The 26,631-nt window shown below is 47.4% G+C and overlaps 1 protein-coding gene across 2 annotated transcripts in view; it reads left to right on the plus strand.

Annotated features, from left to right (window-relative positions):
• DST (dystonin) overlaps positions 1-26,631 on the plus strand; it is a 525,807-nt gene that overhangs the window by 40,069 nt on the left and 459,107 nt on the right. For both annotated transcript variants that reach the window (XM_069564068.1, XM_069564074.1), the window contains exon 3: positions 14,069-14,263. In XM_069564068.1, coding sequence (XP_069420169.1) covers positions 14,069-14,263 — 195 coding nt within the window. The remainder of the gene's footprint in view (positions 1-14,068; positions 14,264-26,631) is intronic.

The following is a 26,631-nucleotide window of genomic DNA, read 5'->3' on the forward strand; positions in this document are numbered from 1 at the left end:
TGGCTCTAGGGCTCCAATTCAGAAGTTGTGGCACATGGACTTACTGGCCTTGTGGCACGTGGAATCTTCCTAGACCAGGGATTGAACCTGTGTCCCCTGCATTGGCAGGCAAATTCTTAACCACTGGACCGTCAGGGAAGCCCAAGTGTCTGTATTTTAAATCTGTAAAATTGCATTAAAATATTTATCTCCTCGGAATGCTATAAGAAATAATGATATAAGGCAGGAATAGTATTTGGCACGTGGGAAATGTTTGATGACTAGAAATTGCTATTATTAATGCTAATTAATTCTAAAGAGAGTTGGATGTAATTAACCAGCTGAACAGGGTTGGAAAAGTGTTGGATAAATGGGCTCAAATTAAATTTGGCTGTGTAACCAGCCATGTGCAGGCAACTCTTTTTGTCTCGGTTTGTCTGAGGCCCCATGAGCTGCTGTTGGGGAGGCTCACGCTGCCAGACAGGACTCCCAGAGGAGGGGGTGACTAGAGAGCAGTTTGTGACCAGCTCTGTGGCCGAACTGCTGTGCTCACGGACACCTGTGATGTAATAACCTTTATAGGTTATTACAAAACACTGAGTAAAGTCTCCTGTGCTATACTGTAGGGCCTTGTTGGTTCTCTGTTTTATATATAGTAATGTTCTTGTTGTTCAGTTGTTAAGTTGTGTCTGAGTCTCTGAGATCCCATGGACTGTGTTCTCTCTGTCTGGGCACGTGGTCTAGCTACGTTTGCAGCCTTCCTCGATGGCTGTGTCAGTGGGTTCTGGTTGACGAGCTGTGAGAAGGGACTGGTGCTGTCTGCAGGCCGGGTCCATGGATTCCCTGCACACATGGTCCTGGTTTTTTCTCCATCAGCTGGCACCCTGGAGAGGATGTGGGGCGCCTCCTGGGCTGCAAGGTGGAAGGTGCCTGGTGCCCCACGTGAATGTCTGGAGCAGAGCTGCTCTCCCCCCTGCTGGCTGTGTGTGACTGGGCCCCGAGCGGGGCAGAAGTCACTGGTTTTCAGTTTGAGATTGTGGTGTTGCCTGCTGCAGTGGTGAGCCTGTGTGGAATAGATCACTGGTTTTCAGTCTGAGATTGTGGTGTTGCCTGCTGCAGTGGTGAGCCTGTGCTGACATTCAGAGTCTCCCGTCCTCAGGCCTAGGCTGTGTGGATAAAGGCTGGGTATCCAGGGTTGAGAGGTTGGGGAAGTGCTGTTAAGAACTTTCTGTGATAACGGAAATGTTTTGCCTGCATCACCCAGTACAGCATCTGCGTGTGCCCTTGAGCTCTGGGAGTGTGGCTAGCGTGTCTGAGGAACTGAATTTTCAGTTTGATTTTAATTAATTGTCATCTGAATGCATATATATATATAGTGTGCTGAGTCGCTTCAGTCGTGTCCGACTCTTCGTGACCCTATGGACTGTAGCCTGCCAGGCTCCTCTGTCCGTGGGTTCTCCAGGCGAGAATGCTGGAGTGGGTTGCTATGCCCACCTCCAGGGGGTCTTTCTGACCCAGGGGTTGAACCCGCATTTCTTTGGTTTCCTGCACTGGCAGGCAGGTTCTTTACTACTGGCGCCACCTGGGATGCCCATACGTCTGCTTGTTGTTGCTGAGCCACTCAGTTCTGTCCAACTCTGTGACCCCGTGGACTGCAGCATGCCAGGCTTCACTTTCCTTCACTATCTCCTAGAGTTTGCTCAGATTCATGTCCAATATATGTGTATATATTCTTTTTCAGGTTCTTTCCCTTCCTTTATAGGTTATTACAAAATGCTGAGTAAGGTTTCCTGTGCTGTACTGTAGGGCCTTGTTGGTTCTCTGTTTTATATATAATAAGTTGTTCTTGTTGTTCCGTTGCGTGTCTGACTCCTTGAGATCCCATGGACTGCAGTACACCAGGCTCTTCCGTTCGCCACTATCTCCCAGTGTTTACTCAAATTCGTGTTGGTGATGCTACCTAACCATCTCATCCTCTGCTGCTCCCTTCATTTGCCTTCAGTATTTCCCAGCATCAGAATCTTTTCTAATGAGTTGGCTCTTCATATCAGGTGGCCAAAGTATTGGAGCTTCAGCTTTAGCAACGGTCCTTCCAGTGCGTATTCAGGGTTGATAATAGTGCATGTATGTTAAACCCAAATTCCTAATATATTTGTCCCCCTTCTTTCCCCTTTGATAACTGTAAGTTTGTTTTCTGTGTCTGTGAGCCTTTTTCTGTTTTGTAAATAAGTTCATTTGTAGCTTTTTTTCCCCCAGAAAAAGAATATATATATATATGGGCTTCCCAGGTTGCTCAGTGGGTAAAGAATCCACCAGCAACGCAGGAGACACAGGAGATGTGGGTTCAACTTCTGGGTCTGGAAGATCCCCTGAAGGAGAGCATGGCAAGCCGATACTCCAGTATTCTTGCCTGGAGAATTCCATAGACAGAGGAGCCTGGCGGGCTGCAGTCCATAGGATCACAGAGTCAGACAGGACTGAAGCAACTGAGCATACATGTGTGTGTGTATATATATATACACGTATTCAGAAAAGATTATGCATATGTATGTATGACTGAATCACTGCTTTACACCTGAAACTGACCAGCATTGTAAATCAACTGTGTGTATGTATGCTCCTTCCCTCAGTTGCGTCCAGCTCTTTGTGACCCCATGGACTGTAGCCCACCAGGCTCCTCTCTCCACGGAATTTTCCAGGGAAAAAATCTAGAGTGGGTTACCATGCCCTCCTCCAGGGGATTTTCCCAACTATACTTCAGTTAAAAAATGTGTATATATCTAAAGCCTAACATTTATTTAAAATAGATTGACTACTATTTCCTTTATTATTTTTAGTACGCTTCTTTTTTTGGCTGCACCACGCAGCCTGTGGGAATCTTAGTTCCCTGGCCAGGGATAGAACCTGTGCCCGCTATGTCAGAAGCCTGGAGTCTTTACTGGACCACCAGGGAGGTCCCTAGAGCCTAGAAGCTGAATGTGCATCATCTCCTGTGGCCAGTGGCTCCCCTGCAGTGAGCTCAGGGTTAGAGGCTGGGGAGTTCTGAGCAGGGCTCTGGGTCCGCGCCAGGCTGTCTGAAGCTTAGTGAGCAACTGAAGGAGACCACTGGGGAGCTGACGTGAGTCCTCAGGGCCGGTGTGCCAAGGCTGGTGCCAGACCGTGGGTGACGACTGCAAAGAGCCAGGGACTGTGGCTGGCTGAGTGCCCCGGCAGGGGAGCGGGTAGAGGAGGGAAGCAGAGTGAGTTGGGCCGAAGCATGTGTATTTCCTGTGGATTTCTTGGGGAGGAGCCTGTAGTCAGTTTAAACTCATCCGAGAGGAAGCCGAGAGGAGTGGAATGACCTTACTGGAATAGTACTGTTTTTCACTGTCAGTGGCTAGAGCACTTTTAAATCATCTGAGAACAACCAGAGCAATTATAGGCTCTACCCTACACTGGACGTAGGTTGAGAAAAACTGACTCCGGATGGTGGAGTTGAAGGACAGCGGGAGGGCCAGTCTACTTGGCTTTCTGCATGGATCCTGTGGTCCTGGCTTAGGTTAATCTAACAGTTATAATTAAAAAGCACTTTAAGCTCCTTACAGGAGATGATGCTCCATCTCAAGTAGCTTCAACCTTCAAATCTCCTTTTATTCTTTTTCCCCTCCCCTAGCCCCACCGTGGTGGACGTGTTTTCTGTCTTAGGCTCACTTGGACGCAGAGCCAGAGACCTGCTGTATTTGAGGGCGTGTTGTAAGGATATATGTGTAATTTCGTGGAATTTAAGAAGCAGGCCTATGAGGGAGTTTGGCTTCACAGAGATGAGAGCTGTGGTTGTGGGGGTTGCTGTACGGAAATGGCGAAGGTGTGACTCAGACCCACTCCAGCGGCTGCTGCCTCTCCTTTGCTGCCGGCTGGTTTTCATTCCTCACTGCGGTTTCTGTACTTTCACCCTCAGCCTGTAAGAGGGCCAGATAGCTTCCATCAGGCCTTCGGAAACTGAGTCTGCAGACCCGCAACCCTGGGATTCCCTGGGAGCTTGTTAGAAATTCAGAATCTCAGGTCCTACCATCTGCATTTTATTAAGAATCCTAGGCTGTGCATTTTGAGTACGGTTTGAGAAGGACTGGCCACAGAATGATTTTTTTTTTTCAGTTTCAAGTTCTGTTCTAAGTGGTCCAAGCTCTTAATGTCTCTCTATCATACTTGAGACTGCCCCGGCATCGTGACCCAGGGTACAGAGCACACACCCCCAGGCAGCAGGAGCTGTGGGTGGGGCATAGGTCCAAAAGGGAATGATTGGCATCAGTACAAAACTGCATTTCAGTTGGAATTCATTCACAATTTGAAAAAAACATCAAGGCTGTCTGCTCATTAGAGATTCTGATCGGCAGGAATAAATTACCAGTTGATATACTATTAGTAAATATTAAAGAAACACAGTTATATTAGTAAGTGAGCCTTTGTCTAACATAAATGTATAATTCCTTAGATTTTGCAAAGATTAAAAAAAGACTTTCTGCTGTCATCATACCTCTAGGACCAGTGATCTATACCAACTAGTGATTAATTAATAGGAAATAAGGTTTTTAAAAAGTAATACGCTGACCTGCTTACTCCTTGTCGGGGAATAAGTTCTCTCTGAAGCCAGAAAGGTACACTGTTTTCCCGTTCAGCTGACAGAGTGGCTTTCATGGGCATTCTTTTCATGTGGGGTTATTAAGATCCACAAAGGGAGGAATCGCTTTGATCTGGAGGGCCCTGCTGCACACGGCACGGGGGGAACAGTGTTATTCTGACCCAAGTACTCACCAGCCACACAGCAAGGGGCAGGAGCTGGTGTGGGTTAATGCAGGGATTGTCAGACTGCAGTCACAGGCGGGCAGCGGCAGCGTCACCTGAGGACACATGAGAAAATTCTCAGGCTGCATCCCAGAGCTGCTGAACCGGAAGCTCCGGACTGGGCCCAGCAATCAGTGTTTTAGTCCTCTTTCCTGGAGGTTTCTGGTGCTTGATAAAGTTTGAGAACCACTGACTGGGTCATGCAAACTTCTGTACCAGGCGCTCACTTCAGTGTATAATGGTTCAAAGACTCAAACAAATAGACGTATATCTGTTGCTCATTTAAAGGTGCAGGTGGGTGAACAGGCTGCCAGAGTGGGCAGCCTCTGTGCAGTTATTCAGGGACTCAGGGTGATGAAGGTGCTGCCGTCTTTATTATGTGACTTTCAAGGCTGTCTGGAGGTCATCCCAGCCGAAAGAGAAGAGCATGGAGAAAGGGCAGAGGGATGGGTCCCTGGGCTGGGTCCAGAAGTGGGACACGTTACTTGTGTCCGTAGTCTGTTGGCTAGAGCTCAGTCACGTGGCCCTGCTGGCCTGCAGGGGAGGCTGTGAAATCTCGTCTAGCTTGTGCTGAGGGGAAAGAGGCAAACGTGGATTTTGGTGAGCAGCTCGCTGTATCTTTATGAACGTTTCTGAGGTTCTTTCTCTGTATCATTCTGGACTTATTTTATGCCAGAAACTTCTTTGACATTCTCATCAGAGCTCATGGACTGATTCTCAGAATGTTTTTAAATGCATAAAATACTAAGTAGAATACAAAGGAAATAAATTATATTGAAATATAATTATAAATTGTTAAAAAATGTTCACCTAGAATTGCCAAAGAGGAAAAAGAACAAAGCTGGAAGCATAACCTTCTAGACTTTAGACAGTAGTACAAAGCCGCAGTAACCGAAAACAGCATGCTGTTGGTACAAAAACAGACACGTGAATTGATAGAACAGAATAGAGAGTCCCAGAATAAACCTACATACCTCTGTCAATTAATCTTTGACAAAGGAGGCAAGAATATACAACTGAGCAAAGACAATCTCTTCAGCAAGTTATGCTGGGAAAATTGGACAGCTGCAAGTAAATCAATGAAGTTAGAGCACTCCCTCATACCACACACAAAAATAAACTCAAAATGGCTTAAGACTCAAACACAAGGTGTTGCTGCTGTTGTTCAGCCACTCAGTCGTGTCCAGCGCTTTTGAAACCCCATGAACTGCCAGGCTCCTCTGTCTGTGGGATTCTCCAGGCAAGCATACTGGAGTGGGTTGCCATTTCCTTCTCCAGGGGATCTTTCCAGCCCAGGGATCAAACCTGGGTCTCCTGCTTGTCAGGTGGATTCTTCACTGATCTACCTGGGAAACCCAAACATAAGATATGAAACCATTAAACTCCTAGAAGAGGTTAGAGGCAAAACACTCTTGGGCATAAATCGTACCAGTGTTTGCGTAGGTCAGTGTCCCAAGGCGATAGAAATAAAAGCAAAGTTAAACAGCGATAGGGAAACCATAAACAAAATGAAAGGACAGCCTACGGCCTGGGACAAAATATTTGCAAACGATGTGACTAAAGGCTCCAAAGAAGACATACAAATGGCCAACGGGCACATGAAAAGATGCTCAACAGCACTAATTATTATGGAAATGTAAATCAGAATTGCAGTGTGGTATCACCTCACACTGGTCAGAATGGCCATCATCAAAAAGTGTGCAAATAACAAATGCTGGAAAGGGTGTGGAAAAAGGGAACCCTACACTCTTGATAGGAATGTGAACTGGTGTGGCCGCCAAGGAGAACAGTACAGAGGCATGTTAAAAACTGAAAGCAGAGTTGCCATGGGATCCAGCATTCCCATTCCTGGGCATATATCCAGAAAAGACGAAAGCTCTACTTTGAAAAGATGCACGAACTCCAGCGTTCACAGCAGCACTGATTATAATAGCCAACACATGGAAGCAACCTAGAGGTTCATTGACAGATGAGTGGATAAAGAAGTTGTGGTACATATATACAATGGAATATTACTCAGCCGTAATGAATGAAATATTGCCATTTGAAGCAACATGGATGGATCTAGAGATGACCATACTAAGTGAAGTAAGTCAGAGAAAGACAAATATTATATGATATCACTTATATGTGAAATCTAAAAAATAGTACAAATGAACTTATTTACAGAACAGAAAGAGATTCACAGACGCAGGAAACAAATGTACAGTTACCAAAGGGGAAGGGGTGAGAGAGGGATAAACTAGGGTATGGGATTGACAGATTCACATTACCATATATAAAACAGATACACAATAAAGTTTTACTGTATAGCACAGGAAACTATATTCAGTACCTTGTAGTAAATTATATATACTTCAATACCTTGTAGTAAATTATAATGGAAAATAATTGGAAAATAATATAGATATATACATATATCTGTATAACTGAATTGCTTTGCTGTACACTTGAAACCAATGCAGATAGTGTAAATCAATTATGCTTAATAAAAAACATTTTTGACAGAACAGTAAGTGTACTTCTTTATTAATGCAGTCCATGGGGTCGCAAAGCGTTGGACACGACTAGTGACCAAATTGAACTGAACTGAACTGATTAGTGCATTAAATGACAAGATCTAGTGGCTTGTTCACCAACTACTATGATTTTGAAGTAGCAATGAATGAATATAAATGGTACTTCTAGATATCTGCAGCCCCTATAATTCCGTATTCAAATATCTGTGGTTTCTTTTGGTGGCAGAGATTTTGGCCATAGGGAGATTTCTTAATCCTGGTAAGCCTCAGTTTGCTTGTCTCAGTGGGTATACTAGGCTTAGCATCTAAATGGTGCCTAGTAAATTATTGCTTTCTCCTTTTTTTATCAGTCTACACAAACAGCCTGGTCAAGTCTGAGTGTTTAGCATAAGAGGAAAATAGCTAGCCATGTGCGTGCGTCAGGGGTTTCGTTTGCAGGCAGTGGGATCCGAGTCTGACTTAAACTGAAAGAGTGTATGTGTATGTGCTGTGCTCATTTGTGTCTGACTCTCTGTGACCCTGTGGACTGCAGCCCGTCAGGCTGCTCTGTCCTTGGAATTTTCCAGGCAGGAATAAGGGAGTGCAGTGTCATCTCCTACTGAAAGAGAATTTAACACAAATATATGGTAGAAAGAAAGATTAGAACAGACAGCATTAGGAGCTTCAGAAGGTCGCTGGTGTGGCCACTGGATGAATGGATTCCTTCTGCTACGTTCAGTCTCTCCCTCCCTCCATTCAGTACTCAGTGTCCAAACAGTGGGACTCCGGTGGACTGACTCTCAGCCTCGGGCTCCCCCAGGAACTGTGCCGGGTTATTGAGAGAGGAGATGCTGGGTTGTCTGTGGAGCTCCTGGGCTTAGCTGCGTATCAGGACTGCAAGTCTGAGAGGGTGCTGATAACATGGGGTGGCCTGTAGACATGGAGGCAGCCTAAATGTCTGTTGACAGAGGAATGGATAAAAAAGGTGTGTACATACACACAATGGAATATTACTCAGCCGTAAGAAAGAATGAAATAATGCCATTTGCAGCCACATGGGTGGACCTAGAGATTATCATACTAAGTAAGTCAGAAAGACAAATATCATATGATATGACTTATTTGTGGAATCTGAAAAAATGGTACAAATGAATTTATTTATGAAACAGAACTAGACTCATAGATGTAGAAAATAAACTTATTCTTACCAAAGGGAAAAGGAGGGGAGGGATAAATTAGTAGTTTGGGATTAACACATACACACTACTATAAATAAAATGGGTAATCTACAAGGACCTATTGTATAGTGCAGGAACTATACTCAAAACACTTTGTGATAACCTATATGGGAAAGGAATCTGAAAAAGAATATATGTGGGCATATGCATGCTAAGTCGCTTCAGTTGTGTCTGACTCTTTGTGATCGCATGGGCTGTAGCCCGCCAGCCTCCCCTGTCCCTGGAATTCTCCAGGCAAGAACACTGGAGTGGGTTGCCATTTCCTTCTCCAATGCATGAAAGTGAAAAGTGAAAGTGAAGTTGCTCAGTCATGTCTGACTCTTCTCGACCTCATGGACTGCAGCCCACCAGGCTCCTCTGTGCTTGGGATTTTCTAGGCAAGAGTACTGGAGTGGGTTGCCATTGCCTTTTCTGGACTTAGCAGCTAAACCACCATATTTAATAAAATTATGGAATCACTGTGCTGTGCACCGGAAACAGACACATTTTAAATCAACTATGCTTCAATAAAGAAAATAATTAAAAAAATTTAAAAATAGGGTGCCCTAAAAATGACAGAAGTCCATTACCGAGAGACTGCCAAGTGCCTGCCACCTCCTGGTTGAAGGGCATGTTCAGTTCAGTTCAGTTCAGTTGCTCAGTCATGTCTGACTCTTTGCCATCCCATGGCCTGCAGCATGCCAGGACTCCCTGTCCATCACCAACTCCCGGAGTTTACTCAAACCCATGTCTATTGAGTCGGTGATGCCATCCAATCATGTCATCTTCTGTTGTCCTCTTATCCTCCCGCCTTCAATCTTTCCCAGCAGCAGGGTCTTTTCAAATGAATCAGCCCTTCGCATCATGTGGCCAAAGTATTGGAGCTTCAGCTTCACCATCAGTCCTTGAAGGGCATGTGGGCAAGATGGAATGTCTGGAAGGAGAAATAGACTTCACACTGATGCCATCAAAGCCTGTTAACACCTGCGAGAGCTTATAGCACCACCTGCTGTTTCAAAAGGAAATTTCCTTTTGTTAAAAGTCATGACTTAGGGATTTCCTGGAGAAGGCAATGGCACCCCACTCCAGTACTCTTGCCTGGAAAATCCCATGGACAGAGGAGCCTGGTGGGCTGCAGTCCATGGGGTCGCTAAGAGTGGGGCACGGCTGAGTGACTTCACTTTCACTTTTCACTTTCATTCATTGGAGAAGGAAATGGCAACCCACTCCAGTGTTCTTGCCTGGAGAATCCCACGGACGGGGGAGCCTGGTGGGCTGCCGTCTATGGGGTCGCACAGAGTCAGACACAACTGAAGTGACTTAGCAGCAGCAGCAGCAGGGACTTCCTGTTGGCACAGTGGATAAGAGTCTGCCTGCCAACACAGGGGACACGGGTTCGATCCCTGGCCCTGGAAGATTCCACGTGCTGTGGAGCAGCTTCGTCCGTGCCCCGAAACTACTGAACTTGTGCGCTGCAGCTGCTGACGGGCGGGCTCCTGGAGTCTGTGCTCATAGCAGGAGAAGCCAGCAGTGAGAAGCCCCTACTCCCCGCAACTAGAGAAAGACCGCAAAGCACGCAAGACCCAGCTCTGCCCAAAATAAATAAAATTGTTTTCAAAAGTCATGGTGTATTTTTTGATAGTGTTTAGAATGAGCACATGCAGTAAGCCCCAGTGCTCTGCATTGCTTTAGGGAAATGAAGAAGCTGCCTGCTCAGTGATGACTCTGTGCCGTTTGCAGTGTTTGTGGTCGTAGTTCTGAGCGGCAGGTGAGTTGGCACCTCGGTATCCAGGAAGTGGGACTATAGTAATGAAGGGGGTAATGCATTGACTGCGTAGGCTGATATGTGTACTGTTCCATGAGGCTCATGTGGACCACCTCCTTTAAACACTGTCTGACCCCCGTGAGAGGCGAGTATTGTATGCATTCGGCAGAAGAAGAATCTGAGGCTTTGAGAAGTAGCGATCTCTGAGCTCCGAGATTGTACGCCTAGAAGTGGGAGAGCTGGGGTTCCAGCCCAGATAGTTCTGACTCTCAGGAGAGTGAGCGCCTGGGATGCTCTGGAGCGAAGAGCTCTCCTGATGAGCAGGCAGGGAGGTGCCTCCATGTGTCTGTCAGCGAGGCACACCTGCAGCGTGACTCCTTTTCCTTTTCGTATTGGATTAATAACGCCTTAGTCTTTAAGAATACCTTTTATTTACACAAGCAATATGCCTAATGATCACAGGTGACCCGTATGTTTTGCTGTATACCAGGCACTGAGTACTTTACATTTGTTTATTCTTAACAAATCTGTGAATTAAGTAGTGCTTTTAAGCTCCATTTTACAGATGAGGATGTGGCTAAGCAGCTCTTCAGGATCACACAGGTAGGAAGTGACAGAGGCCGTCATGAGCCCAGATAGCCTGGCAGCTGTCTGTGTCCTGCCCTGTAGTGCTTGTAAAGAGTTATTTTAAAATAGTGCACGTGTATTTGGATGTGAGAGAAATCACAGAGGCTTATGTGATGGTGCTCAGAGCTTCACAGATGTGAAGGTGGAATGAAAATTGAAGGAGTTAAGAAAAGACTGATTTAAACAGTTTCTAATTTTTATGTAAGCAATGCTTGACCATCTTCTTGGGCATACTTGGCAAAGTTCCTCTAGAGTAGATAGAGGGGTGTGGATTTACTGGGTTACTATTCTCCAGAATGACTACTAATTTTTTTTTGATCACTTTAAGCAAGTTTTATGTGGTTTTATTTCTAGAATTTGTAAGGCCTTTGAGGCCTTCTATTGGTAATAATAGAAAAGAAAGTGAAGTCGCTTAGTCGTGTCCGACTCTTTGCGACCCCATGGACTGTAGCCTATGAGGCTCCTCCGTCCATGGGATTTTCCAGGCAAGAATACTGGAGTTGGTTGCCATTCACTTCTCCAGGGCATCTTCCCGACCCAGGGATTGAACTCGGGTTTCCCACATTGTAGGCAGACGCTTTACCATCTGAGCCACCAAGGAAGTCTATTGGTAATAGTAGACGTTTAAGTAAAATTTGGTTACTGATACTCCTAAGAGCACGAGAGGAAGAGACTCTGCGTTCTTACCCAAGAAGCAGGCTTGGGTCAGCCCACTAGGACAGAGCTAGGGAGTTGTCACTGTTCATGCCATCAGTGCACCCATTTCTGGAAATCAGTGCCCCCTAGTGGTGACTGCACCCCTCAGCCGTCCTCAGAGTGCGCGCATGGAGGGGACCGTCCAGGAACCTGAGCATTTAGACAGCAGCCTGGCTCGGCCAGCGTCCGGTCTCCCTCCTCTCCATTCTTTTCGCGGCACCTGCTGTGCAGCCTGGTGGTGCGTGGGACCCTAGGCACCTCCTGGGCCCGGTGGGGACTGTGGAAGCACCCCTCAGCCCGCACACAGAGGAGGGGGGCATCAGGCCCCTGTGTTTGCTGTGAGACGTGCGTGCCCAAACTGCGTTTCCTCCTGCTTGTTTTTCCGTTGACCTCCGAGTGCCTGTGCATGTCACCTGGACTTCTGTCCTTTCCCGTCACCCTGGCCTGGTGTGCAGGGCCCCCCTGTCAGTGCCTCCGCGGCTCCCTGCACGTGGCTCTGCAGTGTCCATGGGGCCTCTCACCCCTGCTCCCCTGAAATCCATGCTCTCTCTTTTCCATGCCTTCACTGAAGTCTAAGTGTCTGTATGTCTTCTAAAATTTAGAAGACCCACAGTCTCCAACGAGCCCTCTGTGGAGCCCTGGACGCCTCGTCCGCTCTCACTTCCCACTAGACTTCTGAGTGTGGCTGTGCTCTGGCAGGCCATCCTTTTGCTGCATAAACACACCATCCATCCAGTCATCCCTTACCCCTCTGTTCTTCCCTCTTGCTCCCGTGCCTGGAGCATAGACCCTATATGCTCTGCACGTGCCGCTGGCCCCACTGAGCTCAGCTTCATCCATTTATCCTCGTGTGGGATCTGCTGGCCCCACGTGCCCTCTGCTGCCCCCTGTCACCCGTCCCAGTCTGCTCGTGAACTCTGCGGCTGGCTTCTGCTCTGCGGCAAAACACTGGCTGTGCCAGGACAGGCATCATTTTATGGAATTCTGTGGTGTTTTCCAAAACAGATGCACATTCCCAGATGCACAACGGAGCTTGTTTCCTTGTCCAGCGAGTTGTCCTTATACTTACCTTACTTAAAAGAGAAGGGAAATTAACCTTTTGTTCAGCGCCTGCTGTTTGCCAGATGCTGTGCTTAGAATTTTAACATCCGTTGAAATTGAAGTGAAAGTCGCACAGCCGTGTCCAACTCTTTGCAACCCCATTGACTATACAGTCCATGGAATTCTCCAGGCCAGAATACTGGAGTGGGGAGCCTTTCCCTTCTCCAGGGGACCTTCCCGACCCAGGGATCGAACCCAGGTCTCCCGCATTGCAGGCGGACTCTTTACCAGCTGAGCCACCAGGGAAGCCCTTTTAGCATCTGTTACCTTCTAAAAACCCTGTGAAAGAAAGCAGAGACAGACACAGACTAGAGGACAAATCGATACGAGGGGGGAAAGGAGGGTGGGGGTAATTGGGAGATTGAGGTGGATACATACAGGCTATTGATACGTGTGTAAAATAGATAAGTAATGGGAACAGTATATAGCACAGGGAACTATACTCAAGTGTTCCGTGGTGACCTAAATGGGAAGGAAATTTAAAAAGGGGATATATGTATACATAGGGCTGAGTCATTTGCTGTACAGCAGAAAATAACATAAAGCAACTATATACTTCAATAAAGATTAATTAGAAAAAAATAATAAAATTTTATGCATATTGTAAAATAAAGGGTAAAAAAAAAAACAAACCAAAAACCTTTGAAGAGAACGTTACCCATTTGTTAGACTAGAAAAGTTAGGTCATTAATATTTAATAAATGTGTAGCTATAACGAGCAGCATTTGCACCCCCGCCCATCTGACCTCCAAACCCACACTACACCGTCCTTCGTCCAGTTAGGTTTAGGTCTTCACTTTAAGGTGTTGCTTGGTGATGCCTTGGAATCCTGGCCTTCCTTCCTGAAGGGAGGCAGAGGGCCCTTTCTCTGGGGTGCTGCTGGGTCCTGACCCTCCCATCATCACGGAGGCCCCTTCTTCACACTTAGTCTGACTGTGTACACAGAAGTAGAGCAGTGTGTCTGCCTACTCTTTTTATAAAAACTGGAGTTTCTGGGTCAAAAACAGTTCTTTTTTTTTAATGTATTGAAGTGTAGTCGATTTATAATGTGTCCATTTCTGCTGTACAGCCACGTGGCTCAGTTGTACATACATCTACTCTTTTCCACGATTGTCTATCACAGGATATTGAGCATAGTTCCCTGCGCTTTATTCGGTAGGACTCTGTTGTTTATTACAAGCGTCTCTCAGTGTAGAATATCTCTGGACCCGGAACCGGGTCTTGCCCGGCGTCGGGCTCCCTGTGGGTGGGCAGAGGGCCCCTGCGTGGCTGGTGGCTTTGGCGCCGCCTGCACCGCGAGCCCCAGGGCACAGCACAGCCGACCGGCACCAACCTGCGTGTGTCCGCTTGTGTCTCCTGCGCAGGGATTCCGGTCCAGCCCCCGGCACCTCCGCAGACGCGCCGCCGCGGCCGCCCGGCTGGAGGACGTGAAGCCCGCCGCGGAGGCCCCGGCGCAGAGCGAGCAGGACGGCGCGGCGCGGCGGCGGCGGCTCCGCAGGGGCGCGCGCGTCCCGCCCGAGTTCTACCAGAGCGTGCAGGGCGCCGCGGCCCGCAGACCGGTGAGTGGGGCCGGGCGTGCCGGGAGTGTCAGGGGCGGTGTCGCCCGGAGCGGTCCTTAGTCCTCAGACATGGTCCGGTGGACCTGAAGTGTTCAGCGAGTCTCTGCTCGTCCGGCCAGCGGCGCTGAGCTCAGTGTGGAGTGCGGTTTCCCGGGAAGTGCTGGTCGCTGGCGGGAGGGGAGACTGAAAACGAGAATCCCGACCCTGAGCGCGGGGACCACAGCCTGGATGGGGCCGCAGGGTCCCCCCGCCAAGGCCTGGCCGTGGTGAGGGCTGGGCCGGGGACCGGGGGCCTCCGCAAAGTGGCCTCGGAGTTGGGAGGCCAGGGCGGAGGGCTGACCCCTCCTCTGCAGCTCCTGTTGGGGCGATGCTGGGGTGCTGCGTCCTCTGGGGTGGCCTTTCTGTTGCTCCCACGGGGCCATGCTCTCCTTTTCTAGGGAGTACCCTGGGTCTCTGTCAGCCAGACTGGACAGTTAGCTGGGAAGTCACGTGGACAGTTACCTGGGAAGCATGGGGCGCACCTGGAAGCTGGTCTCCCCTCCTCACCTCCTGAGCTTGCTGTTCCATGTGTTCTGATTTTCTCTCTCGGTTGGGGCTCTCACCCAGGGACGTGTTGCCAGGCTTGTAACAGTAAAGAATTTGGGGCTTAGAAGCTGACATTTTAAAAAACTTGTAGAGAGTATTTCATGACTTCAGTAACCTTGCATTGCTTCAGCGTTGAGAGAAGTTTTCCTGTGGGTCACTTCTGTGTCGTGACTCTGGTCACCCGAGGGGAGCCGGCAAGATCTGATGTGATGGTATGTCCCTGTGAGTTGTGAAAACAGCCCTGCTGTTCATTCAGTGGGGTGACTGTGTAGCAAATGTATATGGAGTTTGCTCCCAGGCCAGCAACAGACAGTGGCAAGAAGCTGAATTCCTTTATAGAAAAGGTCGTGTTTAAACACCTGTAAGATAAACACATATTTAGAGAGTCTTCCTTTTATGCTTAAATTAAGCAAAGGCTAAGCAGAATTCGGTGTCTACATGGATCAAAATGAAATAGGAAAACTCATCCATTCAACAAAAGCTTTTCTACACAGGAGATAAGGGATACACAGACATATATTAACAACAAACATTACTGACGGCTTATTTGTGGCCCAGGCATTGTTCTATGTGACTCACTTAACAAGCCTCTGAGGTGGAGGCTGGTGTTATCCCTGTTTTCTCGATGGTGAAATAGAGCCCCAGCGAGGATCATAGTTTGCCTGAGTTCACCCAGGGGCTGGGGCAGTGCCAGGGTTTGGGTCTGGGCTGTGGGCTTTGGAGCCCCAGCACCTCTCTGCAAGCTGCTGCCCTCCTGCTTCCTGGGCCTCCTGGCCCCGTCGATGGACAGACGCTCACAAATAAGCAGGGCGGGTCCGCGTTTGCGAAGTGCTGCCTTGGACCGTGCACCAGCACGAGGGAACGTTGTGCAGAACCAGGCGTGTGTGCAGGGAAGCAGATGCCTGCGATGTCCTGAGAGGGGAGTCGAGCAGGTGGGCTGCGTCCCTGATGAGGAGGGCAGCATCCCTGATGAGGAGGGCAGCGTCTTTGATGAGGAGCGCAGCGTCTCTGATGAGGAGGGCAAACACAGAAGCCAGGACGCCCGATGGTGTGGCAGGCTCGGGGCAGCTCAGTGATGCTGGGAGATGAGACCAGGGTCTGGCTGGGCGTTAGGGGGTATCTTTTGCTAAACAGCGGGGCTTATCTTCTGCGACGTGGCCCTGTTGAAGGTAGTGCTCTCCTGCTTGGTTTTCCTGCTCTGAATCTAGCTAATTCTGTCTTTCGATTTTCCCACGTGGATGGAGAAGTAAGTCGGCATCACTGCGCCTTTACTCTCCCCTGAGCCCTGTGCCCTGTGCCCGACTGCCCTGGGCGGTCAGACGTGGTCCCAACGCCTGGTGAGTCTTCCTGGATCACCTCACCTTGCTCTCTGTTTGCCTGGTGACTTCCAGTCCACCTTGACCACTGACTCGTCATCAGGCGACCGGCTCAGGAAAGTCTTTTCTGATCCTTCCCATGAGAGTGCGGTGCTTTGCCCAGATGTTGAGCAGAGCAGTCACTCAGGTGAGAAAGACAGGCTCTATAGTGAGATAGACGCACATTTGCCTTCCACTCCATGGGCCTGGCAGGAAGCAGTTTTCACACTAAGGTTCATGTAAGGCCTGCCCAGAAATGTGAGTTGGGCTGCGATGGTCCAGCCAGCTTCCTGTGGAGCCTGTCTACTGCTTACCCACCACTCCTGGCCTGCAGGGGCGGCAGCAGGCAGTCGTCTTGCTGGGTCCCAGTGGGAAGGCTGGCTTCCAGGAGCCGTGGCTGAGGGCTGCAGCCTGCCAGAGCCCGCTGAGTCAGGACGAGGGCGGGGGTGGGGGAGGGGGGCAGGTGCGCCCCTTTTCCATGACCCGACCCAGCAGGATGCCAGAGGGCAGGGGGCGTGAGTGATGCGGATCTCAGAGCTCAGCACCCGAGGACAAGGCAGGGCAGGGATGAGCAGTGTGCGGGGCAGACGGGGACCCTGGAGGGCAAAGAACACACGTGATCATCTTTACCCAGCTGTCCAACTCCTGGAGACCCGGCTTTCTTATTGTGGAGTCGTCATAGCAACAGTGGCCTCCCTGATGGGTGAGGATGAACTCACGTGTGGAGGTGATGGCCTGCTTGGCATCAACACTCAGAGCGTAGTGATACCTTCATTTTCTTTCCTCCCAGGCCTTGTCTTTCCTGGGGGCCGAATCGTCTGATCTAGAATGTCTCCTGGTAAACGGCACCTGATGCATTGTACTGAATAAACAGATGAGTGATGTACACACAGGACACAGCATACGCCCTATAGGATCCGGACAACAGAGAGGGTTTTTCTTTTCCTTTTATCTCCCAAATGGGGTGGTCAGGGAGCAACTACTTCAAGAGACAGGACTGAGTTGGGCTAAAGTACACGTAGGAATCAGACAGGCAGCAGAGGTCAGATCTGGGATGGTGCTAAGACCCATTTGGCTGGATGTGGAGGTTTATGAGAAATGTACAGGATAAAGCTGGAAATAGAGAGGGGGCCATGATACCACTGCATTTAAACTGCATCTTCTGTGCGTCATGGAGGCCCTGGAGGAGGTGAGCTGTCATCAGGAACCGAACTGGAGCAGGGTAGGCCCGAGGGCCACAGGGCAGGGCAGCGGTCCCAGGGGTCTGGCGCCTGGTGTTTGGGACCTGAACATGGGCTTCGCCAGTTGCTCTGTGCCACCATCTGGTGGTGAATTCCAGTGGGGACGCTGCGGGTGGCCTTTGCCCTCTTCAGCAGGATTTGTTGGGAGGCAGTGGGGTTGGAGGGCAGGAAGGGGCGGTGGGGGCTGTCCTGTTGTAAGCAAGCGAGAAGGATATTGCAGGAGCTTTCTGTGCGCAGGTGAAGCTCACCTCCTCCATCCGTGTGCGTCTCCTCAGGGTCATTCTGGAGACTGAAGTTTGTCGGAGCTGGTAGCACAGCCTTGCTGACATTTCTTTGCATGCTGTACAGGACGTGAGTGCCAGCCTTTGGTCCCCCTCTGGGTGGGGTTGGGTCCAGCCCATGGGCCGCTGGGCGCCGCCTCTTCTCCCGGAGCCCCAAGCCTGCCTCTTCTCCGGCTGGCACAGCGGGGCTGGCCGCGCAGGCAGTGGCTCAGGACTCAGTGTTACTGCGGTGCCCTGAGGGCAGCTCTGATGAGGGCCTGGAGCTGGAATAAAGTACATCAGCTGTGCTGACTCGGGATTGTGTGAATGACTTTACGGGAAGCACTGCAGGCCTCTCTGGCGGCAGTCTGAGAGAGCAACAGGCCCGTGAGTCTGCAGGACTGACGACGGATGTTGCTGTCAGGAGGTGACTCAGAAAACATGACGGTGCACTTTCAGCCAGGAAGCGCCTGAGCCGCGGGCAGTGCATTATATTTCAGCGTCTTAGCGGCTCCAACCTGTTAACTTGTTCTGTTGTGTAGCCTTTATACTCCACTGTGGCTCTGAGAATTTGTAACAGAGATCACTAATATAAATGAAGTTAATAATGTGATTTTTTTTTCCCCTGCTCTTTTGGGGAAATGAGATGATTCTAAGAGTGAGTAAGCCAAACATCTATCCTGATTTTCTCTCTTCAGTCTTTGGACTTATCCTGTACACGAAGACATGTTCCTGGAACATTTAGGAATTTTTACCACCTTGAACTAGATCCAGATCTCCCTTGCTTCTCTAGTATTTTGACTTTGCAGAGCCTTTTGAGCTCTGACTCCTAGAACTGAAACATCCCATCCCACCGTCCCCGGGGTGGGTGCCGCGTCACCGCACACTCGCTCCCTCCCGCCCTGGGAGCACGTGGCTCTGTGCATCCCTGCTTTCCGCCTTTTACCTTCCCAGTCGTTCTCTGGAGCAGGCGCTCACTTTCCAGAGGAGGAAGCTTGTCAAGGTCACTCGCCTGGGGGATGACAGAACGAAGATGTAAGCCCAGGAATTCCTACCAGAGCACGTGGAATACAGAGGTTCAGACGATCCCATATCTGGGGCTAGAAGTTCAGCCTCATGGGTGGATCATAGTTTCATTACGTTAAGTCTCGGTTTTCCTACATGTCTAGATGGTTTTTAACTTTTGCATCCATCAATACCCGTTTTTAAATGGCGTTGAGCAGCACGGAGAAGCCCTGAACCTCCTTCTGGCCAGGCTTCTTGGTGAGCCTGGCCTCCTGGGGCAGAGGACCGGGGAGGCAGCAGGATTGTTTCTGCCCTCACGTGAGCCTCTTAACATAGAACACACAGAGGGGATCAGAACTTGAGAGCACCCACAGATAACCAGGTGCCCTGACTCTGACCCTGTTATGCTTTAGGGATCCCAGTTCTGTGCACGTTTCAACCTCATCACGGGCATTTCCTTGACTCAGAGCCTCTGACTCTTTTTCAGTGGCGGTGAAGGACTCTAAGTAAAAACCACCAGCACCTCCAGGCACCGACCACGCAGTCACCCACTCCCCATGCTGGCAAAAACAAGGCTTCGGTCCTTCACTCTGGGGCCCCTGTCCTGAGTACCTGGATAATCAAGCTTGGTACTTTTTAAAAAAGTTTATTGAAGTATGTTGATTCAGTGTTGTGTTAATTTCTGCTTTACAGTGAGGTGATTCATATGTACTTGATTCATAGGTACAGTAAGGTGATTCAAATGTATGCCCGACCATACTCAGGACTGGGACACAGACTCTTGGAGGGCACAAACAAAACCTTGTGCACACCAGGACCCAAGAGAAAGGAGCAGTGACCGGCAGGAGACTGACCCAGACTTGCCTGTGAGTGCACAGGGGTCTCCAGCAGAGGCGTGGGCTGGAGGTGGCCTGCTGCAGGGTCAGGGCACTGAGTGCCGCAGTGCGTGCGTGGGGCCTTTTGAAGGAGGTCACCAGTATCTTAATTCAGTTCAGTTCAGTCGCTCAGTCCTGTCCGACTCTGCGACCCCATGGACTGCTGCACGCCAGGCCTCCCTGTCCATCACCAACTACTGGAGTTTACTCAAACTGATGTCCATTGAGTCTGTGATGCCATCCAACCATCTGATCCTCTGTGATCCCCTTCTTCTCCCGCCTTCAATCATTCCCAGCATCAGGGTCTTTTCCAGTGAGTCAGTTTTTTGCATCAGGTGGCCAAAGTATTGGAGTTTCAGCTTTAGCATCACTCCTTCCAATGAATATTCAGGACTGATTTCCTTTTGGTTGGATCTCCTTGCAGTCCAACGGACTCTCAAGAGTCTTTTCCAACACCACAGTTCAAAAGCATCAATTCTTCGGGACTCAGCTATCTTCATAGTCCAACTCTCACATCCATACATGACTACTGGAAAAACCATAGCTTTGACTAGATGGACCTTTGTTGGCAGAGTCATGTCTCTGCTTTTTAATATGCTATCTAGAGGAGAAGGGGACGACAGAGGATGAGATGGCTGGATGGTATCACTGACTCGATGGACGTGAGTCTGAGTGAACTCTGGGAGTTGGTGATGGACAGGGAGGCCTGGCGTGCTGCGATTCATCGGGTCGCAAAGGGTCGGACACGACTGAGCGACTGAACTGAACTGAACTGAACTGAACTGAGGTTTGTCATAGGTTTTCTTCCAAGGAGCAAGTGTCTTAATTTCATGGCTGCAGTCACCATCTTCAGTGATTTTGGAGCCCCCAAAATAAAGTCTGTCACTGTTTCCGTTGTTTCCCCGCCTATTTGCCATGAAGTGATGGGACCGGATGCCATGATCTTCGTTTTCTGAATGTTGAACTTTAAGCCAACTTTTTCACTCTCCTCTTTCACTTTCATCAAGAGGCTTTTTAGTTCCTCTTCACTTTCTGCCATAAGAGTGGTGTCATCTGCATATCTGAGGTTATTCATATTTCTCCTGGCAATCTTGATTCCAGCTTATGCTTCCTCCTGCCCAGCGTTTCTCAGGATGTACTCTGCAATAAGCTAATTAAGCAGGGTGACAGTATACAGCCTTGATGTATTCTTTTCCCTATTTGGAACCACTCTGTTGTTCCATGTCCAGTTCTAACTGTTCTTGACTTGAATACAGATTTTTCAGGAGGAAGGTCAGGTGGTTTGGTATTCCCATCTCTTGAAGAATTTTCCACAGTTTGTTGAGATCCACACAGTCAAAGGCTTTGGCATAGTCAATAAAGCAGAAATAGATGATTTTGTGGAACTCTCTTGTTTTTTCTATGATCCAGCAGATGTTGGCAATTGGATGTCTGGTTCCTCTGCCTTTTCTAAATCCAGCTTGAACATCTGGAAGTTCACGGTTCATGTATTGCTGAAGCCTGGCTTAGAGAATTTTGAGCATTACTTTACTAGCGTGTGAGATGAGTGCAATTGTGTGGTAGTTTGGGCATTCTTTGGCATTGCCTTTCTTTGGGATTGGAATGAAAACTGACCTTTCCCAGTACTGTGGCCACTGCTGAGTTGTCCAAATTTGCTGACATATTGAGTGCAGCACTTTCACAGTATCATCTTTTAGGATTTGAAATAGCTCAACTGGAATTCCATCACCTCCACTAGCTTTGTTCGTAGTGATGCTTCCTAAGGCCCACTTGACTTTACATTCCAGGATGTCTGGCTGTAGGTGAGTGATCACACCATCGTGATTATCTGTGTCACGAAGATCTTTTTTGTACAGTTCTTCTGTGTATTCTTGCCACTTCTTCTTAATATCTTCTGCTTCTGTTAGGTCCATACCATTTCTGTCCTTTATCGAGCCCATCTTTGCATGAAGTGTTTCCCTGGTATCTCTAATTTTCTTGAAGAGATCTCTAGTCTTTCCCATTCTATTGTTTTCCTCTATTTCTTGGCACTGATCACTGAGGAAGGCTTTCTTATCTCTCCTTGCTGTTGTTTGGAACTCTGCATTCAAATGGGTATATCTTTCCTTTTCTTCTTTACCTTTCACTTCTCTTCTCTTCTCAGCTATTTGTAAAGCCTCCTCAGACAACCATTTTGTCTTTTTGCATTTCTTTTTCTTGGGGATGGTCTTGATCCCTGCCTCCTGTACAATGTCACGAACCACCATCCATAGTTCTTCAGGCACTCTGTCTATCAGATGTAATCCCTTGATCTATTTGTCACTTTCACTGTATAATCATAAGGGATTTGATTTAGGTCATAGCTGAATGGTCTAGTGGTTTTCCCTACTTTCTTCCATTTAAGTCTGAATTTGGCAATAAGGAGTTCATGATCTGAGTCACATTCAGCTCTTGGTCTTGTTTTGCTGACTGTATAGAGCTTCTCCATCTCTGGCTGCATAAAGTATAATCAGTCTGATTTCAGTGTTGACCATCTAGTGATATCCATGTGTAGAGTCTTCTCTTGTGTTGTTAGAAGACGGTGTTTGCTATGACTAGTGCATTTTCATAACAAAACTCTGTTAGCCTTTGCCCTGCTTCATTCTGTACTCCAAGGCCTAAGTTGTCTGTTACTCCATGTATTTCTTGACTTCCTACATTTGCATTCCAGTCCCCTGTGATGAAAAGGACATCTTTTTTGGGTGTTAGTTCTAGAAGATCTTGTAGGTCTTCATAGAACCATTCAGTTTCAGCTTCTTCAGCATTACTGGTTGGGGCATAGACTTGGATTACTGTGATATTGAATGGTTTGCCTCAGAAATGAGCAGAGATCATTCTGTCATTTTTGAGATTGCACCCAAGTACTGCATTTCAGACCCAAGTACTGCATTTGACTGTGAGGGCTATTCCATTTCTTCTAAGGGATTCTTGCCCATAGTAGTGATAAAATGGTCATCTGAGTTAATTTCAGCCATTCTGGTCCATTTTAGTTCACTGATTCCTAGAATGTCCATGTTCACTCTTGCCATCTCCTGTTTGACCTCTTCCAATTTACCTTGATTCATGGACCTAACATTCCAGGTTCCTATGCAACGTTGCTCTTTACAGCATCGGACTTTACTTCCTTCACCAGTCACATCTACAACTGGGTGTTGTTTTGCTTCATTCTTTCTGGAGTTATTTCTTTACTTTTCTCCAGTAGCACATTGGGCACCTACAGACCTGGGGAGTTCATCTTTCAGTGTCCTATCTGTTTGCCTTTTCATGTTGTTCATGGGGTTCTCAAGGCAAGAATACTGAAGTGGTTTGCCATTTCCTTATCCAGTGGACCACATTCTGGCAGACCTCTCCACCATGACCCGTTCGTCTTGGGGCCCTCCGTGGCATGGTTCATAGTTCCATTGAGTTAGACAACGCTGTGGCCCATGTGATCAATTTGATTAATTTTCTGTGATTGTGGTTTTCATTCTCTCTGCCCTCTGAGGGATAAGCATAAGAGGCTTATGGAAGCTTCCTGATGAGAGAAGCTGACTGTGGGGGAAACTGGGTATTGTTATGACTGGGTGACACCATGCTCAGTGAATCTTTAATCTAATTTTTTGAGATGGGCTGTGTTCCCTCCCTGTTGTTTGACCTGAGGCCAAACTCAAGGGGATAGATCTGATAGACAGAGTGCCTGAAGAACTATGGACAGAGGTTTGTGACATTGTTCAAGAGGTAGTGATTAAGACCATCCCCAAGAAAAAGAAATGCAAAAAGACAAAATGGTTGTCTGAGGGGGTCTTATAAATAGCTGTGAAAAGAAGAGAAACTAAAGGCAAAGGAGAAAAGGAAAGATATACCCATTTGAATGCAGAGTTCCAAACAATAGTAAGGAGAGATAAGAAAGCCTTCCTCAGTGATCAGTGCCAAGAAATAGAGGAAAACAATAGAATGGGAAAGACTAGAGATCTCTTCAAGAAAATTAGAGATACCAGGGAAACATTTCATGCAAAGATGGGCTCGATAAAGGACAGAAATGGTATGGACCTAACAGAAGCAGAAGATATTAAGAAGAAGTGGCAAGAATACACAGAAGAACTGTACAAAAAAGATCTTCATGACCCAGATAATCAGGATGGTGTGATCACTCACCTACAGCCAGACATCCTGGAATGTGAAGTCAAGTGGGCCTTAGGAAGCATCACTATGAACAAAGCTAGTGGAGGTGATGGAATTCCAGTTGAGCTATTTCAAATCCTAAAAGATGATACTGTGAAAGTGCTGCACTCAATATGCCAGCAAATTTGGACAACTCAGCAGTGGCCACAGTACTGGGAAAGGTCAGTTTTCATTCCAATCCCAAAGAAAGGCAATGCCAAAGAATGCCCAAACTACCACACAATTGCACTCATCTCACATGCTAGCAAAGTAATACTTAAAATTCTCCAAGCCAGGCTTCAACAGTATGTGAACTGTGAACTTCCAGATGTTCAAGCTGGATTTAGAAAAGGCAGAGGAATCAGAGTTCAAGTTGCCAACATCCGTGAATCATTTGTTCATACGTACATATATGTCCATTTACATGTATGTATTCTTTTCATATTCTTTTTCATTCTGTTTCATCCCCTCATGTTGAATAGGGTTCCCAGTGTTATAGGACCTTGTTGTTCGTCCATCCTGTATGTAATAGTCTGCGTCTGCTAATCCCAGACTCCCAGTCCACCTCTCCAGCACCCTCCCCTGTTTGGCAGCCACAAGTCTGTTCTTTATGTCTCCGAGTCTGAGTCTTGGCTTCTGTTTTGTAGATAAGTTCATCTTTGTCATATTGTGTCATATTTTAGATTCCGCATATAGGTGATATGATGATATTTGTCTTTCTCTTTCTTGGTTACTTTACTTAGGATGATCATCTCTGGGTCCATTCACTTTACAGCACATGGTGTTATTTCATTCCTTTTTATGACTGAGCAGTATTCCATTGTGTATATGTACCACTTCTTTATCTGCTCATCTGTTGATGGACGCTTGGGTTGTTTCCATGTTTTTAGCTTGGTACTTTTGACTCAGGTTGGAGGACAGGCAGGCTTAGCACAGATGACTGGTGGTCTTGATTTCTGAAAGACGAATACTGGGGAAGAAGTTGTTTTGGTTTGAGGGATAGAAATCAAATTTCCAGTTTGGATATGTTAAGTCTGAAATATCTACTAGATTTCCTAGGGTTTGGACTTCATGGAGTCATTAGTATCAATACATGGATGCTATCAAAGCCATGAGACTGGGTAGGATGGCCCGGGAAGTGAATACTGATGGAGAAGAGAGCGGAGGTCTGAGCTGGGGGGTCCTCCGTAGCCAAGAGGTCGGGAAGAGCGTGGAGGTTCCTTTAACTTCAACACCTCCCTCTGAATTATAGATGCAGAGAGCAGAGAGGTGGTTAGCAGAGGTGGGGAGTAGGGGCAGGGAAAATGCAGTTTAAAACAACACATATCTGAATACTCTTTTGTTTTCAGTGACACAGGAAAACAAACCCTTGAATATACCAAAAAGAAAAGAAGGAAAGGGAAAAAATTACAGATGCCTTAGGCAGAGGTGGGTCCAGAGCTCTTCACTTTCACTGAAGGATGTGTGTATTTGACCCAGAAAAGGCGTCTCAGGTAGAACCTGAAAAGGATTTCCCAGGCAGGCGGGTTTCCCCTCCCCGCCCAGTCCTCTCCTACCGGAACACTTCCTTGAGCTCACTCTCTTCTTCCTTCTCTTGTTGGATCTTGTTTTCAGGTTTTGGGGAAATTTACAGTTCTTTTCTTTGCAGCTTAGGTCATTATAAGGGTGCAAGGTGTTTTGGAACATTGCATAGTTTTTATTTTAAGTTAATATTAACAGGATTTTAGGTCATCTTTGTAATTGGGAGCTCGCTGCTGTGTTGCAAAGACTAACCAGACCTCTGTGATCTCACTGAGAATGTAGGATGTTTCTCTCTCCCTTTCCTGCTTGGGGACTAAGGTGCTCTTGTCTTTTCCTCTCCTTTCCTTGTGTGGAGCCCCCTGTAGCTTTATTTGCATAACCTCAGGACACTGCCCTTTGTAGGGAAGGCTTACTTACAGCTCACACCTTCCTTTGGCTTAATTAATTGGCAGACACGGAGCTCCTAACAGAAATGTTTGTTTCCTTTTCCTCTTTGGAGTTCTAGAGAATGCATTGAATAAATAAAGTCAAATTTCTTCTGCTGACTGCTTCAGAAGGAATTTGTGGACTAATATCCATTCAGCTTACCGAGTCTTTGCTCACTGCTACCCCTTACAGGCCCCTACCAAATATTTCCTTTATTATAAATTTACTGTCAGTAAGTGTAAGAATAATTGGTCCCCAGGAGCTTGCAGGGTAGGTGGTCTATATAAATGAATGGTGCTGATATACATAAAGTGTAATTTCTCAAGCAGCTCATGAAACCAGGATGAGCTTGGTGAAGGGATTCATGTGCTCTGCTTGGGGAAAAATAAGCACATTCTTCTAATTCACGATTCTTTTTGACATCAGTATTTTGGTGGCAGCAAGGCCTGTTCTGTTCATCTTGTACTCAGCATCATCTCTTGTCTTAAAAAGTTTAAATTCTTTAAGTTCCAGGCAAAGAGAGCTTATAGAAATTTTAAAAATTAGAAATTTTTTATTATTATTTAAAAAATATTTATGTATTATTCTGGCTTAGTTGCAGCAGGTGGGATCTTTTTCTGTGGCACATGAACCCTCTAGTTGCAGTACTTGGGCTCAGTAGTTGAGGTACTTGGCCTCAGTAGTTATGGTACTTGGGCTCAGTAATTGTGTTAGGCTTAGTTGCTCCGGTGCATGTGGGATCTTTTTTCTCCAACCAAGGTTGACCTCCGTCCCCTACATTGCAAGGCAGATTTTTAACCATTGGTCCACCCGGGAAGTCCCTATTTTTATTTTCTAAATTATTTTCTTTAGTCTTCCTTTTCCAAAAAAATTTTAGATAGCCACTTGTGCCTTTAAAGTTTTCATGGACAGTGGTGGATCAAAGATCTGAAAAGACAGTGT

Source organism: Ovis canadensis, chromosome 20, assembly GCF_042477335.2.
Source record: "Ovis canadensis isolate MfBH-ARS-UI-01 breed Bighorn chromosome 20, ARS-UI_OviCan_v2, whole genome shotgun sequence".
Classification (NCBI taxonomy): Eukaryota; Metazoa; Chordata; class Mammalia; order Artiodactyla; family Bovidae; genus Ovis; species Ovis canadensis.